This window comes from Nanorana parkeri, unplaced genomic scaffold, assembly GCF_000935625.1.
Source record: "Nanorana parkeri isolate BGI_ZX_2015 unplaced genomic scaffold, ASM93562v1 scaffold2527, whole genome shotgun sequence".
Classification (NCBI taxonomy): domain Eukaryota; kingdom Metazoa; phylum Chordata; class Amphibia; order Anura; family Dicroglossidae; genus Nanorana; species Nanorana parkeri.
In genome coordinates this window covers 67,805-86,545 of record NW_017308795.1, presented here as the reverse complement: position 1 = coordinate 86,545, position 18,741 = coordinate 67,805, and the positions used below count along the sequence as shown (strand labels likewise).

Sequence of the window (18,741 nt, the reverse complement as noted above, 5' to 3'; positions counted from 1 at the left end):
AACGGTCAGATGTCCCTCTCTCTACAAGAGTGAGGACTTTACTATACACAGGTGGGTGTTATTGGCTGCTCTAGCATAATGTACATACTGTATCTCAGTTATGGCGGAGTGGTCCTTTAATACTTGAACCAACCTTATGTGGTGTACACCAAGCGCAGTGTTAGGCCAGGCTGAATACTTGTATATAACAATCCAGGAGTGAGACTGAGCTATGATAGCGCTTCGATGTGATGAAAGGATGCTCAGCACCATATTGTTGTCTCTTATGACAGAAGGGTTGAAGGCCACCTGTACAAGTCATGGCTAGGAGTCCTCAACCAATGTGAATATAACAGTCACTTATCCACAGGGGATACAGTATGAGACCTTTTCACCTTTATTCAATATGGCCGCACTCACATCCCCAGTTCTCTCACACCGTGGCTTTATTTCTTGGTCTCCAGAGGAGCCTGGAGAAGCGCAGGTGCCTGGTCCATAATGCGCACCAGAAGTCTGTCTATGTATTCTTCTAACTCCTGCACATGGTACTCCTTTCTCTCCAGCTGAGCCTCTCGCTGCAGCAACATCTGGATCAGCTCGTCATGGGTCAGGTGGTAATATTTGGCTGCCAGGTCTGGAGAGGACACATCCTAAAAAATAAATAAATGTATTCAACTACAACTTCTACACAGCTATAAAGACTAAAAAGGCCGTGTATTAGTACATGGGCATGTCAATGGATTACATCACAAGTCTCACTGGAAATATAATATGGTACGGGAGAAACCAGCGTTGTCGTCGTGTAAAAGTATGTTGATCACTTTTTTGAATGTGCTCAGAGTATTCGGTTGTCTCCTTGTTGAATTCAACGCGGAGACCGCAGACCGTATTTGAACAGCTGATCATCTAACCCATGCTAAAACCATGGCCATGAATATGGAGGTGCCCCCCCCCCCCCACCTTATAACATTCTCCACTCTTCTGGGGAGGCTTTTCACAAGAGTTTGGAGTGCGTCTGTGGTAATTTGTGAGCTCAGGTACTCATGTAGGACTAGAAGACCAGACTGGCAATTGGGGCTCTGTGCAGGCCACTCGAGTTCTCCAAATCAGACTCATCAAACCAGGTCTTTATGGAGCTGGTTGTGCGCATGGGGGCACAGCCATGCTGGAAAAGGAAAGGACCTTCACCAAACTATTGCCAAAGGGTTGAAAGTGCACAATTGTCTAAAATGTCCTAGCGTACTGTGACGTGAGCAGCACCCTTAAACAGAAACCCCTGAACGCAATCATGTGGGTTTCATGAGGGGTGTCCACATACTTTTGGTCATGAAATGTAGATAGCATAAATAGGGATGCACCGATCCTGGTTTTCGGTAACTAGTACCGATATTTTATTTCCGGTACTCATCGATACCAGATACCCATACCGGCATCCGTGGGCCCTAATTGGTCGTGAAGCTGGTGTTCCTTCGATAGAACACTGACTTCCAGACAATCAGAAAGCCAGGTGGCGGGTCATGACGTGCCACCCGGCTTCCGGATTGGTCAGGAACCCAGGCTAACCTAGCAATAAGTGAAGCCGGCTTCCTAGCCAATCAGGAAGCTGGGGGGCACATCATGGCCCACCCCCGATTGGTCAGGAAGGCAGGCCCCTAACAAGTTAAGCCAGCTTCCTAGCCAATCAGGAAGCCAGGTCATCACCCACCTCCTGGCTTTCTGATTGGCTAGGAAGCCAGACATGCCGCCCGGCTTCCTGATTGGTCAAGAAGCCAGACTGCCTAGGAGCAAGAGAAGCCGGCTTCCTAGCCAGGTAACCTGGCTTCCCAATTGGCCCGTGAAGCCGGCTCCATGCACCCTTGTGGCACTTCCGGTCATAGAGAGATCCCCCTGTGACTGGATGTTCCGGTATCTGGGGTATCGGAGCTTATGGCAAGTACGCGTACTCGCCCACGACAAAGTAGGTCATCATTCACCTGTATTTGTTAGGATATGGCACAGCTTCTTGAAGGCCCTAAGCCAATTCCCCTGATGACCTCACATGGTTCCTTAACAGCGGGGCAGTCTACTAAGCTCCCACATGGCAAAAAAACATTCTAAATGTGTGACAAACATGAACAGTATGTCACTGAAAGCGTGCATTATAGGGAGACGTGTATACTCGCATCATTTAAAACTTGACTTTTGTGTAGCCCTTAAATTAAACAATGTGTCTGTGAAGGTTCTCATTCATCCAGGTCACTGTAGAAAATAAGTCAAGGCAACTGGAATTGAGAAAGCTGGTCGGATGTCCAGTGAAACGTCTTCAAGAAAAATGCAGCAAGTCCAGTTGCCTTGAATTATTTTTTACAGATTTAAATTAAACAAGTTCAACCTTTGTGGCGGGTTTTAGTGTTTTTATTCCTAAACGGCTCCAGCCCAATGCCCCTTCATTGTAGGTGTATGAAGGATTTACTATGTACAGAATACACACAAACATGCACTGCCCACCATTGGGACGAACAGTTAAATGAACCTCCAGCTCTCTGGGGGGTTGTAGGAGATCCTCTGAGAATTTTATGCTAACTGCAGTGTAAGCAGAGTTCATTAAACTTGTCGCACTCCATCTCGTCATGTGGCTCATGTGACACCGGGGACAACTAGAGTATGTGACATCGGGGACCTCTGTCCTACATGCTTTCTGCACCCTGCCACTCTGCGGGAGGTAGATAATTAAATTTATCATCACTGCTGATACCCGGTGGGAGGATATGGAGAGACTCTGTACAGATGGCGAGTCCCAAATCCCCAAGTAGACAACAGGGTTACTAAGTGGCACGTGCATTGTTTAAGCTCTGACTGGGGCATGGGTCTGACAAGCTACTGGTATGAAATGGCACCTCGGGGTGTCTGCAGTCACCTAACGTGATGATCTTGGGAGCAGACTGGCGGGACGAGATTGGTTTGACAACAATTGTAATACAACTGTGTGTTTTGAACCCACCAACTCCATTCCAGAGTGCTGGAGGCTCCTCTCAAGGCTTTCCCTGGTCTGTTCTGTCCCCCTTTGGAAGACGTCTATTCTCTTCTCTGTCAGAGCACCAGAGCTCCGGTCAATTCTTCTTCAAGGTTCTTCCTTAGCCATCAATGACTGAAGGCCGAGGAAGGGGGGTGGGGGGGGTGAGATTGGTTTGACAATTGTAATACAACTGTGTGTTTTGAACCCACCAACTCCAATCCAGAGTGCTGGAGGCTCCTCTCCAGGCTTTCCCTGGTCTGCTCTGCCTCCCTTTGGAAGACGTCTATTCTCTTCCAGAGAGCACCAGAGCTCCGGTCAATTCTTCTTCCAGGTTCTTCCTTGGCCATCAACGACCGAAGGCCGAGGTCATTCTGCAGCTTTTTACTTAGTGTAGCTTGGTTTATGTTTACATCTCCTCCCTCACTGGGAAGTCGGATATATTAGCCGGACTCAGGGGCGTAACTAGAAATCACAGGGCCCCATAGCAAAATTTTGTATGGGGGGGGGGGGGGGATTCTGATGCGAAGGAGGGATCCTAATGTAGGAGGGGGGCTCCCAATGTAAAGGGTCCTACGGATGTTAAAGAGGGTATTCTGATGTGAAGGGTCTGTCCAAATTGAAAGGTGGCTCTCTAATGTGAAAGGGGAACCCCATTTTTGAAGTGTTTTTGTGACAGGAGATTTGGTGATGTCTCCCTCTCTACTCTGCTGCTCACTGTTCTCCTTGCTGGAGGGAAAGCTGTACCCCGGGGACCAGCACTGCAAGGATCTCACTACTTCAATCATTCTGTGGATGTGTGCTTCCTCCACCTCTTTCGGTGCCATGAGCCTCATAGCTGTATATCTGCAGTGTGAGATCATCTCAGGCACCGGCTCAGACTGCTAGTGTCAGGAGATTGGATGATATTTCTGTCTCTACAGTGCTGCTCACTGTTCTTCTTGCTGGAGAGGAAGTTTTACCTGAGGACACGCAGTGCAAGGATCTCCCCGCTTCTGCTTCATTCATTCTGTGGCTCTGTGCTTCCTCCACCTTTAATGCCGCTTCTTGAATATCCTTCCCACCAGTCATCAGATCAGCAGTCACATGAAGAGGCAGCTTTGACATAAGGAAAGCCCTGCCTCTCCCAAGATGGCTGCCTCCACACAGAGACAAAGTCAGAACAAGGCATGGTGAGTTAGTAATGGGGATAAAGATCAGTTGCAGAAGGACTACAGGCCATACCGATGACTGGACGAGGGGTGAAGGACTACAGGCCATACCGATGACTGGACGAGGGGTGAAGGGCTACAGGCCATACCAATGACTGGACGAGGGGTGAAAGCTTCCACAATGAAGGTAAACCATAAATCTAAAGAAGAACTAGACCACCCACCATCACACCCATGACCACCCACCTTGAGTCGCTCCTGCTCATGCTTCTTGCCAGACGGATGATGTCCAGTCACATGTTTCAGCACCTCCAGGCTGCTGGTCAGCGCTGCAGACAAAATCGGCTTATGGACCTTCTTATCGGGAGGCGATTCTGAGGGGGCGGCACTGATGGGCTTCACAGGGTGCGGGCTGAGGGGGAGGGGGAAAGAAGAGATTTTGTGATACATAAAAACAGTTTTGACTTATTAGCCACAAGATCATTCTCTCCGGTAGCTCGGTCTTCCACAACCAATGATCGTACATCACACAAAGCCGGAAATTCATCAAAAAGCGAGTCACATGATCAGCCACATTTATTTATTGTACCCCCACAGCCTGGATTTGTCCTCGCATTCACCAACATCCAGGTTTACCCACTGGCATCTTGCAGGGGAATTCCAGGCAGATGTAAAAGACACAAATGAATGGAGCTCTGTACTCATTACTACATCATGAAATGTTTTTTGTTTGTTTAAATACAAGCTGTTGACTTGGTATCAGCCTCTTGCACTCCCCTGTACAGCAGAGTTCAGACTAGGAGAGGGAGAAGCAGCACAAAGAGCCAATCAGTTGTGCTGCAGTGCTCATGTGCCAACAAAGGGCATGCTAATAGGCCTAGCTTTCACTGTGCATTCTCCTCCTATCAGTCAGTTGCTTCTCCTTTATCTCTCCAGTCACAGGGTGTGGGGGGGGGGTGACAAGAACTTACTGTTACTGAACTGCAGTCGAGAAAAATCTGGTTTCCTGCCCTGCCAGACTGGGCTGTGTTGTGTAGCAGAGCTGTGTAAATCACAGAACTGGACTGACAGAAATACAAATCCTTTGGCAGATATACAGCTTCCTTCTCTCTCTCGCACTAACTTTCAATATATTACAGTGTATAATAATCCAAAGCAACCAGATCTGAAATCGTCTCAGAATATTGTGATTTCAGTAAAAAAAAAAAAGAAATGGTCAATATGGGATGTTTTAAAGGGCATGTAAAAGGCGAGATGATAAAGCTATGAATAGAATGTGGAAGGGTTAGAAACTCTGTGCCTGCTGGAGACATTCACCCTCACTATTGGTCCTGGTGGCCATCGTCTCCAGAACAGGAAGTGATGGTCTTTTATCTGGCTGGAGCTGTTCAGGTGATATCCCCTCACTTTGAAGTGCTCCCTCTCTTACTTCCTGATTTGTTCCTGGGATTTGTGTATATACACACACACACATATAAATAAATATATATATATATATATATTATTACACATATACATACACGCTTACACACACTTTGATTTTCCGCTTTTGGGTGTTTTTTCCTTTATGCAGACTTGCAGAACAGGCCCATAATTCTGTTTTACAGCATGAATGGAGAAAAAAAAAATGTCAAGTCCACTTATGGTTTGCCTGACTTCTGGCTGTCTGGTAGTCTCTGGCAGGCCCAGACTGGCCATCAGGCATGCCGAGCACTTGTCTGGTGGGCCAGGTGAAGCCGAGCACAATCAGCCTGATTGTGTTGGGTCTTTGCCCATTATGCCCAAAGGCCGGCTCTAAGAGCTTGAGTGACGTGCAGACCGCCAATTGGAGGAGACGAACACGCTAGTCCCAGCTGTCCTATGAGGTGGAGGTGGGCAGAGTGTGAGAAGAAAGTTTCGCCGGTTCTCAGGCTGCTGGCTCTGTGGTGGTGGTGGTGTTGGGGGGGGTACTCATGCTCCCTGAACCAACCACTCTTTCACAATCTGAGCCCGATGAATCCTGGCATTATCATCTCGGAATATGCCCAATGTGCCATCAGAGAAGAAAATATCAATTGATGCAAAGACCTGGTCAGGTGGGCAGCTGACCTCATTTTTGGGGACATAACATTGCTGAACCTAGATCTGACCAACTGAAGCAACCCCAGATGCCCAAAATCCAGGTGATGACTTTTTTTTGGGCCAGGCAGTGTATAATATATAACCATAGTAACAATAAAAAATGAAATCTCTTGACATATGTATTAAGCTTCCTTGTTGCTTTTCCAACCTTGACATTCACCTTTACTTACTGTACAACACAAAGGTTGCTCTGTCTTATTTATTTTGCAGTTTCAGTGTGGCAGCGTATTGGTCATTGCTGTGGATGCTAAACAATCTCTCTCGGGATTAGTGTCTAAACACAGAAACCTAAAACTGATTTCCATTTCAGGTACTGCAGTGCAAATTAATACCATGGAAACCCCTCTCAGTACCCAACTGCTCCTAACATTAAATAAAGGGGTATGAAGAGGTTGCAACAATGGAACCATCCAAAACATGCATCATATGTACCAGATACCTCCACAGAACATAAGCTACAACTGGCATTTTAAATGATGTAAAGTAAACAAGCGGGGGCCCTGGGGGACACCATATAGTGAATTATCTAGTCAAGTTGTATAATCCAAGTTCCCAAATAAACACCCGATATGAACACATTTGTTTCAGGTGGGGCAACTAGTCAGAAAGAGCAAATGGTGACCCAGTGGCGAGGGAAGGATGCCAACCCTGGCAGATCCCTTCTATCCAGACAGGTTTCTTCAAGTGTATCTAAACCCTAAAATGTACCGTATTTTTCTGTCTATAAGACGCCCCCATGTATAGGACGCCCCCCACTTTTCTTACCCAAAATTCAGAAATCAATATTTTCCATGCTCTTGATTACCCTGTTTCCCTGAAAATAAGACCTACCCCGAAATTAAGACCTAGTACCATTTTTGGAAATTGCTAAAATATAAGACCTACCCCGAAAATAAGACCTAGTTGTGACCATTCCCAGGGCCGGTGGTGGCATAAGGTGGAACTTGAAGAGATTCAGCGGTGCCAACGAAGCCAGCGCTAGAGGAAGCAAGGCGGCAGCGCAGGGAGCAGAGCCGCATAAGCCGATGTTTCCTCTACAGCGCGGCTCCTGTCACAGGCGGAGTGATACCAAATGGTCTCCACCTGTGAGGAATGAAAGTGCGCTTCGCTCATTCTGGTTACCAAAATGCTTTTGGAAAGCTACAGCACCCCTGATTGCCCTGATCACCCTATTCTTAACTTTGCCATTTTGGATTATTTCATTTGGATTTGCACTAACTTTGGATTGTTGTACATTAAAAAAAAATAAAAAAAATAAGACCTACCCCGAAAATAAGACCTAGTGTGTTTTTTTGACCCCAAAAAAATATAAGACAGTGTCTTATTTTCGGGGAAAGACGGTACATCCAGTTTACATTTTGCAGAGTAAGACAGCCGCTTCCTGGTATTGGTATTTACCGGGTTTTTTTTTGGTTTCTGACATTTTATGGGCTCAGAATGCTCCGACATTACCGCTCCCAGTTGCATCTGGGCACTGGCTACACGCTCCCCGCAGCATCAGCCGACGTCGGGTACATAAGGCTCATGATTGGAGGAAACCTGTTGGTTTGTCTCTGCAATCGGAAGTTTCACTCGTGAGGCTAGTTTGCAGAGGTATCGGCAGTTTCGCAACCGCGGTTCTCCTCTCGGCCTCCCCGTGTATAAGACGCCCCTCCATTTTTCTGTAAATATTTTTATGAAAAAGTTATACACGGAAAAATATAGTAATAGATTGCAGCTCATCTGTCCTTCAATATGGTAACTGCATTAGATTGAGGTAGGTGACATTGTTTACCTACTCCACTGTCTCTATGGAGGTTGTCCCACCAGGCCAAGACTACAACTACTTAACCTCCCTGGCGGTATGATTGTGCAGTATTTTTGCATGCTAAGCGGTACATTGTTTTTCATGGCAATTTGTTTTATATTGTAGGCCTGTAATTCATAGTAAATCTTAGGAATAACTCACCTAAATCTGTCCAAACAAGAGTCCAGTAGACATCCCGGGTATGATAAAGATTGAAAAAGTTTGAAACACGAAATCATAAAAAATATAATAATTATAAATTATAGGAAATTATATAATAAATAACTTATTAAAATATATTTTTTTTAAAATGGTCCAGTAAAAATGGGAATTCTGGGGGGCGCTGCCTGATCCGTACTACAGCCAATAAAGAACAGTAAAAGTGCAGGCAGGGCACTGGACAAAGCTCTAGGGACAAAATTGAAGTGAAATAGTTTTGATACAGAAGTGTAATTATAGCAGATTGCATTGTGTTCTGTGTAAATGTCATCTTTGCACTTTTGAATTTCCCGCCGGCTCCGCCTCCCGCTGTGACGCCTGAAAACTAAACTAAAAGCCGAATTCCGGCATCGGACGGGCGCACACAGCAGAGGACACCGCGGGCTCGTAGGGACAAGGTAAGCGACACTTCTGTGTGATCCCGAGTGTGGCTCGGGGTTACCGCTCTTGGTACTGAAAATGAACCCCGAGCCAGACTCGGGAATACCGCCAGGGAGGTTAATGTCTTCATCTCCATTATACTAGGGGTGGGGGGGTCATGGCCAAATTTGACAGAAGATCGCATGGAATAAAAGATAATGTTTGATATTTCAGTTCAATTCACAGGAAGTGACAGGGACACAACATTCCTGGCAGAATCAGCCGGTATTTTCTGTGCTTGCTGAAAAGATACTTAGCTTAGGACATGAGTGCAGCCGTCACATCTAAGAACTGATGAGCTGCAATATATTACAATGTTGTTGTTGAGTTTAGATTAATGACTGACAGCTGCACGTCAAAATGGCTCAATTCACTAAGGCATCACTTTAATAAATTTGCTCGTGGTTATGCCCAAAAATGACTGAAAGACCTTCTACATTCAACATTTCTGGAAACGTCGGATGCTGGTGCCCCCTGCTGAGCTCTGGAGCTCCATCCAGAGATCCCTATAGGATAGTGACATAGGGGTCGATAGATGGAGCTACAAAGCTCAGAGGGAGACCAGGCCAAATGCTGACGATGTTCCAGCAGGATTATTGCAGAGGTCTGCGACATATCAGGCAAGTATTAAAGATGAGGAAAAAGGTTGTTTTTTTTTTTTAATACATTTAAATTACCACAAGGATATTAAATCTACTTTGTGTGCACCAAATGCCTTTGCAAACTCTTATGCACCGATCAGCCAAAACATTATGACAACCTGCCTAATATGGAGTAGGTCCCCCTTTTCCTGACCCATCGAGGCATGGACTCCACTAGACCTCTGAAGGTATGCTGTGGTATCTGGCACCAAACCATCAGTAGCAGATCCTTCAAGTCCTGTAAATTGTGAGGTGCGGCCACCATGGATCGAACTTATTCTTCTGTCACATCCCACAGGATGCTCAATTGGATTGAGATCTGGAGGCCCAGTCAACACCCTAAACTTGTTGTGTTCCTTAATCCATTCTTGCGGTGTGGCGCATTATCCTGCTGAAAGAGGCCACTGCCATCAGGGAATACCGTTTCCATGAAGGGGTGTACTTGGTCAGCAGCAATGTTTTCAGTCGGAGGTACGTGTCAAAGTAACATCCACATGAATGGCAGGACCCGAGGTTTCCCAGCAGAACATTGCCCAAAGCATCACACTGCCTCAGCAGGCTTGCCTCCTTCCCATAGTTCATCTTTATGCTATCTCTTCCCCAGGTAAGCAACACACACACGCGGCCATACACATGATGTAAAAGAAAACATGATGATTCATCAGACCAGGCCATCTTCCTCCATTGCTTCGTGGTCTAGTTATGATGCACACAAGCCCATTGTAGGAGTTTTGGCGGTGGACGTGGACTATGCAGCCCCATAGACATTCATACAGCTTTCTATCAGAAACCATCATTAACTTTTTCAGCAATCTGAGCTACAGTAGCTCTTCTATTGGATCGGACTCCATGGGCCAGCCTTCCCTTCCCACATGCATCAATGAGCCTTGGCCGCCCATGACCCTGTCACCGGTTCACCGGTTTTCCTTCCTTGGGCCACTTAATCGGTCCTGACCACTGTAGACCGGGAACATCCCACAGGAGCTGCAATTTTGGAGTTGCTCTGACCCAGTTGTCTGGCTATCACAATTTGGCCCTTGTCAAGAGTCCACCAAATCCTTACGCTTGCCCATTTTTTCTGCTTCCAACACATCAACTCCAAGGACAAAATGTTCACTTGCTGCATAATATATCCCCCCTCCCACTTCCAGGTGTCATTGTAATATATCCCCCTACTTCCAGGTGCCATTGTAACCAGATGTTATTCACTTCAGAGGTCAGTGGTCATAATGCTACAGGTGATCGTGTATTACCCTGTAAAAGTAGCAGTGACTGTGAGGTGTCTATTGAGGGGAGCAGAAGATATTTGATTGGGGGATACAAACAGTTTCTTGAGATAAAATACAGACTGACTGATGAGAAACGAAGGTTTGCCATAGTCATCTCATGTGAAAAATAAAATCAATAGCACTTTGGTGATATTTCTGTAGTGAAATGTAATATTCTGATGAGAAAATGACTGCGGTGTAAGATTATGAGCACGGTTTAAGCTGAACTCCTGGCAAAGAGTTACATACACAGTTGAAATACATATATCTGTTTACGGTTTTAGCTGCCAAAGGATTTGTATACAGCCCAACTGTGATACCCACAGCCAGACAGGTGACACAAAGCTCCAGATCAACCAAAACGTCTCCATGGTTCAATAATAGGTCACATCTCCGCCCCTACCCTTCTCATAGGACAATGAATGAGCATCACCTCTCTCCAATGAGAAGAGCCAAAGAGCAGTAACATTAATCCCTACTTTTTTTTTTTTGAAATATTAAATTCCAACAGGCAAACACACATTAAGAAATAAGTGAACTTTTAGTGACATTGCACTTATTCTTTAAACCCCCCTCTGCTGACATCACAGAACAGTCCGCATATGCATTCTTACCAAGATCCTGCGCTCGGCATCTCCCATATTTTGTTTACATCCAGCGCCGAAGTCCTCTCACTGCTGGGCGCACCTGCACAGTAGAGCCCCCACAGAAGTCTGGGCGCACCTGCACAGTGGAGCCCCCACAGAAGCCTGGGCGCACCTGCACAGTAGAGCCGCCACAGAAGTCTGGGCGCACCTGCACAGTAGAGCCCCCACAGAAATCTGGGCGCACCTGCACAGTAGAACCCCCACAGAAATCTGGGCGCACCTGCACAGTAGAACCCCACAGAAATCTGGGTGCACCTGCACAGTAGAGCCCCCACAGAAATCTGGGCGCACCTGCACAGTAGAGCCCCCACAGAAATCTGGGCGCACCTGCACAGTAGAACCCCACAGAAATCTGGGTGCACCTGCACAGTAGAGCCCCCACAGAAATCTGGGCGCACCTGCACAGTAGAGCCCCCCCCCACCCCCCTCAGAAGTCGGAACATCTGCACAAAAACCCCCATAGACATATGGCCCTGTCTACACAGTAGAAACCCATAGAAGTCTGGCTACTCCTGCACCATAGAGCCTAGTAGAAGTCTGGCCCTGTCTGCACACTAGAGCCGCATAGAAGTCGGGGTGGGGGTTCTGCACAGTGGAGTCCCACAAGGTTTTCAACATTTCAAACAAAAAGTTCAGCCCAATAGCTGGCAGTTTGTGGTACCGGCTATTACTTTAAATTAGCCAGAACATTTTCCTCTGTGCGCCCCCCTGGTTTAGTTTTACTTTGTAGCTTGTGCTGCCTTCTCTTAGGAATGGCTTCTTTAACAGTTTAAGGGCCTATGTCGACAATGTGTCAATGGCATCAGTTTCCAAGACTGTTGATTGACGGGTGCATTTGACCTTCAACTGACCAGCTTTAAGCGGATTGTGCATCCCAGTATACATGTACAGGAATGCAAAACCCACCTGACGGGAACAAAATCCCCAAAAATAGGAATTCTAAAAAAAATATCTCTAGGACCACTGGCACAGGAACAGGTTCCCCAATTGGAGGTTTCCCATTTATACCTAGAGACAACTCTAAAGCTGGCCATACACCTATAAATTATCTGCAGATTTCCTATGGTCAGATGGAAAGACTGCAGCAGATTCCTCCATCTACACTAAACTGTGTGGATGGCGGAATCTCCCGCTGGGCCAAGCTTCAGTATCTTGCTAGTTGGCCCCTTTGGCTCTCAAAACAGCTGAACAATCTGATTGGAGTCTCTGGTGTACCTGCCCACCTTGGGGTGTTCCAGCTCCTCCAGTTACAGTCTACAGAATATAAATAAAAACAAATGGGGCTGGACCTTTTGTTGACTGGATGACTAATGCACCAACCATCATCCCTCTGTCCAGTGAGTGCCACCAAAGGCCAGTGGAGCAGTCTCATGGGGCAATCAAATGGCAGTTGGCAGGGCTTGGCCATGAAGTCTGAAGAAGTCAGGTAACAGAAGCAAAAACTAAACCAGAAGGGCACGTTGGGAGGTTTTCTGGGTAATAAAAGGTAAACAGCAAGCATCTTCTGGTGTCTGCCCTTAAAATGGGCCTTCCATGAAAATGGTATGTCTACTTTACTCACAGCCCTTGCCAAATACAAATGGCTTACAGAATTCATTGGAAAATAAAAGTTCCTACAAAAATTAAATGCATGTACTATGGCTCCACAATTCCAGAAGGCACAGGCGAGATCACTGTGCCCCCCTAGGAGGGTTGGGTACCTAAAATCCCACAAGAATGTGATCCTGCAGTGAGCTGGAAACAGCTGTGAGGCACGGAAACACAAATATTTTTGTACAAACTTACTTTAAGCCTTTTGTATTTGGTGGATGGGGGGCTGTCAGCAACACGAACATTCCAGCAAGTTTAAAATGGAGCACACATTCATTTTAGCTCTCCAACTTTTCAGTTTTGGGAAAGTGAGGCTTTGACATGTTTGCGGTCTTCAAATAAACACCCTAAAATGGCCACATTAAACCACTCACGCTGGTCAAGCTCCATGGCCAACCATCACCAAAACATCTGTTATTAAACCTCTCGGATTTCTCACCTGGTTTTTAGAGGCATAAGTGGATTTTCAGCTGGCTGTGTCTCCTGAGGCAGAACCACAGGTGCTGGCGATGTCACACCACTGGTAGCAGGAGAGCGGAGGCACGACAAAGTTGCTGTGTGGGTGTATGTGGTGACCTCGGAAGCTGTAGAATACCGGATTGGAGAGGGGAAGTTTGAGGGTTTAGGGTTTGGGGCAGCTGCAAAGAAAGGAGTAGAGAAAGCCAGGGGTTGGTTGCCATGCACAGAAGGAGCTCTCACTTCAGCAGTGGTGGTGGCAGATGGGAGCACTTGGATTGCTGCCCGTGCATGAAGATCTTTGAAGCTCAAGCCTTCTTGTAGAGAAGAATCATGACTTTGACTTTCACTAGAGTGGTCAACAAATGGGTTCTTGTGACTTAAAAGGGTTTTATCAGTAGGTGTGAAGGGATTTCCAGGAGATGGTAAACTTTTTAGGTCATTTTGTGCCAAGTTTTCAGAGTCGGTTTTCCAAAACTCCTCATTCTTAAAGTCTACAATGATATCTGCTGACCAAGAGGACTGCTGGCTTAGTAAAACACTAGGATGGCTTTCTTCTACTAATATTTTGTCACTAGACTCAAGGTTCTCGTTTGATATTTCAGTTGGTGGTGGGTTATAGCATTCCATTGATTGGTTTATTAAATCTTTATTTTTACCATCCGTTGGCTCAGTTCTATATTCTACATTCTGGTTAGTGAATTCACTGGATTCCAAGGTAACGTTGACATTCAGTATGTCCTTTGTTGGCTCTGCCATGCTGGACAGTGCTTGTTCCTCCAAGGCAGACCAAAACAAAATGTCAGAGTGGTTGAGTTTTAAAGATGCACTTGTACCTTCTGTCCCGTTCCCTTTTTGTTTCTTTGGCACAGACATGAGCTTCTGGAAGATAAAGTCCTCATTATCGTGTTTGTTGTCACCCAACAAGAGCAATTCAGATGGACTGCAGTTAATTATCTCCAATTTGTTTGACTTTTCTTGAAGACTTGAGAGGTCTAGTGAGACAGTCGAAGGGCAAGTCCTGAACTGCTCTGTCGCAGTGGTGTCATTTACATCTAACAGGTGTTCCCCATTAGCAGCACCCAGCTTTAGAAATTCATTATTTCCGTCTCTTAAATTAGTCAGAAGGCCCTCGGTGGTGGATTGGGTGTCCTCCGCTGTAGAACCTAACACTGGGCTTCTTATCTCAATTACAGGACAACAGGCCACTGGAGGATGTGTGTTTGCGCTATCCCCCATGTTTTGCTCAAGCTCATGTTCCTCTGGGCTCTCTGTTTGTTTTCCACTGGTGGCCTGAAAGCTTGTTTGTTTGCAATTATCTACATCAGCCTCAATGCGTTCAAAGGCAGGTGACAACTTAAGCTGTGGGGGCTTGGGTGGTGGCAAGGACCCTATAGCCTCACTTATGGCCTGTTCTTTAATTAACTCATTAACTCTTTCTTCCACTGGTGCCTTTTTATTTGGAATAGGTTCTGGAGAAAGGTCTTCACCCACCCTGACAAAATTATGTTCTATCAAAGCCTGGTGCCTTGGTTCTATGGAGGCCTTCACCTCCTCAACAATTAGGTCAGTACTGTCCCTCAGCTCATGTGTACTTTCAGCTATGGGTGTCATGGTAGAAGAGTAAAACCTTTGAGTAGGGGAGATGTTTGGATGTACTGAATTATGAGGCTTGTCTCCTGAATTGACCATGACTTGTTCTTTAATCATAAGTGGTGAGACAGAAGCTACTCTGTTTTCTGCCTGGCTTGTTTCTACCAATTTAAATGTAATTGGACTTGGTTTAGAAATTGGCATTTCCATGCTAGGATATTGTTCTGACTTCTGATATGCAGTCAAGTCACTGGTGAATGTTCGAACTATAGCAGACTCATAGGGGGGAATGCATGATGTAGAAAAGATTTCATCTTTATAGTCTGACCAGGGTGCTTGTAAGCTTGGCCTGCTCAAGTGATCTTGCCTGATCTCAGGTCCATGAACATCAAACAATGAAAATGAAGGATTCTTTTCAGTGTCACCAACAAAGTTATCTTTGGCTTCCGGTGATTTTTGAAGTCGGCTTGAAGCAAAAGCATCAAATTGTTCCTCCCATTCTGAAACCATTTCTGCCGAAGAACCATTATCCTCCAACGCTTCCTCCGAATCAATCGTCTTTTGGTACAAGGATGACGTCCGATCTTCTGAAGGTTGCAGGAAGACTGATGGACTGTGTTCCTCCACAAGAGAAGAGCCCCTTTCAGCAGCTTCTGAGGTAGCATTAGACCCAGAGGGGAAACTAGAGAAAAAGTGAGTAGGTGAAGAAGTATTTAGTAACTGGTCAGAGAGGGAATCCGCAAAGAAAGGGTTGTTCTGTAGTGAGCTGAGAAATGGGTTGCTGGCAGACAGGCCCCCTTGGACACCACTAAGAGAAGTTCTACCAAGGTTAGTTCTAGGCAATACTAAAGCAGCTACTACAGGGGAAGCTGGGGCAGGAAGGCAAGGGGTGTAGGGGAAAGAAGCAGAGGAGCTGGTTTCTACCAGAGGAGACACATCCAGTCTGTGGAGGAAGACAAAACGATCCTCCAGGTTAGTGACAAACATCAAGACTACATAAACACACACGCTTCTAGTGCCCTACGGCTTCCATGGGGTGGGGGGGCTGTGTGACGTGGACCTAAGTTGGGTGAGGAGACATTGTGACATTATGTGCATGAAAATGAAGGATGCTGCAAACCAAAAATTCATCACAAAATATGCATAAATATTTAACACATCATTCGGAAACCAAATACTTACATGGCTTAGAAAATGGACACAATGGCATTCTGGGAGGTTATAAAACATAAGGGTATTTTTTTTTTTTTTCATTTAAGACGAGATCAGCTTAATGTATATGATATACATATATGATGTATATGGGAGCAAGCAACGGTTTATTGAAAGCTTTATAGAAGCAATGTTTGGTTGGGAAGATTTAGGAATGCTGACGGGTGTCCTATTGAAGGGCACCAACTTGGAGCCCCCTCAGTGGACAGTTCCATGCCACCCTACACTTACAAGATGCTCTCAGTCTTCTGGATTGAGTGATGCCAGGTGTCCTTCAACCCCAAGACCAAGGACACTTAGTGGTGGAAGGTAATTCATGCAAGGGACAGCACTGTAAGAGGAAAGTATTGTAGCCAAAGCTGCTCTCTTTTTAATATTTCACACTTCTTGGGTCACCATTTAAAGAAAAAGCCTAGGCTTGGGCTTTAAGCCTTAATGTCATTCGGGTGCACAGCAATAGTGGTACTGTAATGTCAAGTCGCAGATAAGCCAGCACTCGAGAAGATTTGTTCACAAACTTCAACTCACATTTTGCATTGCTTTTGGTTTACAGCTTGTTTTATGTTTTTGACCAAGCTTGTACCCCCTTAGAACATCGGTGAATCAATAGCACACTGTTGGGCGCTTCTGATTGGCACCCCTAGTTGAGAAAACCCCAAGTATCAATGGCATATCACAGTTTAGGGAAACGAGTTGAGTAAAGAAGTTAATCATCCATCTTCTGAGATGCTGGCTTATCTACCACTAGTCCTCTTATGGGAGCCAATTTTTGAAGATCTGCGGATATCCATCACTTTTAAAGGGTCAGTCCACCCAAAGTGATGTTTGGGTTATACTGTATTGGTGGGGCCTGGTGAGCTGAGCTAGCTTCTGGCTTTTTTTAGACTTGGATACTCAAGGGTGATATCTCTTTGCCATAATTCCTGTCCACCGCTCCCACTCATCTTTGTGTTTCACCTTCCTGTTACTGGCAGATCTACAGTTCATTTTCTGCATGTAGGGTTTTTTAAAGGGACAAAACATGGGAAATGTGCATGCCCTGAAGAAATGCACAGAATATGTTTTAGTTTGCCCGTGCATGCACTTTAATGATACACTGTCTCCTTACCCATGCAGGGCGAAGTGAGTGTGTCTGGAAAAGGACACCCTTCCCCCCCCGCCCCTCTACTGGGATAGATGCCTGAAAACATGCTATAACTCTGTGACCATTTAGATCTAGAATTAATTCTGTAACCAGTTTGGATGAATGACCTTTGTGTCACTTACCGCCTTTGCTTCATTGGTTCTGGGAACATTTAAACCCAGGAGCGTAGAAACCTTTTTGTCTGTTCCAATTCTTAAAGTGTATGTAAACCCTAAATCTCCAGCTGAAAACCTTTGCAACAGATTTACAAAAAAAGGATTGTTAGGAGAATCGTCGTATACAGTGAGGCATGATGCCAAACTTACCGGAAAATGGATTTTGGGTCAACGTACACTTTAACCGAATGTTATTACAGTTTAGCAGCCTAGGAGAACATCGGCTAAAAGCAGAGGGAGCGGAACGCGGCAATTACGACACATCCGATGGAAGATTTATGTAACGATTGTGTAAAATCAGCGTGGTGACATTTGCTCAGTTACAGAGATGTAGGAGAGCCAATCAGCTAGAAAATTAGATCCTGTACTAAGACTTGAATAAACCACAAGGCTGATTTTAAAGGACCTTACCACCTTTTAAAGGTTTCTATTGCAGCCAATTTATTTTTTAGCTTCAGTTCAAATTAGGAGGGATTAGAACCCCTGAAAAATCTCATGGCCATCTAAGAATTCCCCCTCACTTCGTGCGTGGTCACCCGTACTGGTAGCAAAGGAAACCTAACCAATTAGAGACATTGACAGCACTTGAAAAAAATAAGTCTATCCCTATGCAGTAAATATTTGCAAAATGTTAAAGGAAACCTATCATAAGGGGAAGATGGAAGATTTATAAAAACACATCATTTTATTTTTTGCTATGAGTGTCCCATTCCTTTACTTTCTGCCCTGGAGATGAGACGAAACCTCTAGTTAGGAGGAACTCTTAGACAGTTGTCACCATAATAGGCATCCCCATTTGAAGATTTACCTTTTGTTCTGGTGACAACTGTAAAATTTTGGACTTCCCATCACTGTTTCGGTGACAATGGCTGGCAGAACGAATAGTGTGAATCTCCCCAGCGGAGATGCAAAGAACAATAAATGCATGGCAAGGGTTTTAATGCTTCCTAATCCCCCCCTCCAAAAAAGATAAATATTTTGGCTACACATCAGAAACTTTAGCTGGTGGGAGTAACTACATATTGCTCCTTTTCTTCTCACCCATAAAACACAGTTACACTGCACATCCCTTATTCCAGCCCTCCCACCTGAGAACAAAAATGTAAATTGGTAGGGATGCACAGATACTCGTACTCGGCCAAATGCTCCAATACTTACCTCCGATACTGGAAGATCTCCCTCTGACCGCCAGTGCCAAGGGAGCCGGCTTCCTTTCCAATAAGGAAGCCGGGCGGCAAGTCATGAACCACCTCCCGGCTTCCCAATTGGTCAGGCAGCCAGGCTGCCTAGCAACAAGTAAAGCCGGCTTCCTAGCCAATCAGAAAGCCGGGCAGCACCTCATGACTCGCCGTCTGGCTTCCTAATTG

The 18,741-nt window shown here is 45.6% G+C and overlaps 1 protein-coding gene across 1 annotated transcript in view; it reads right to left on the bottom strand.

The window, feature by feature from the left end:
• Nucleotides 1-18,741, bottom strand: part of RAB11FIP5 (RAB11 family interacting protein 5) — a 99,642-nt gene that overhangs the window by 13,550 nt on the left and 67,351 nt on the right. Inside the window, exons 5-6 of the mRNA XM_018573764.1 lie at nt 4,369-4,534; nt 387-629 (exon numbers count right to left, since the gene is read on the bottom strand). Coding sequence (XP_018429266.1) covers nt 426-629; nt 4,369-4,534 — 370 coding nt within the window. The 3' untranslated portion in view covers nt 387-425. The remainder of the gene's footprint in view (nt 1-386; nt 630-4,368; nt 4,535-18,741) is intronic.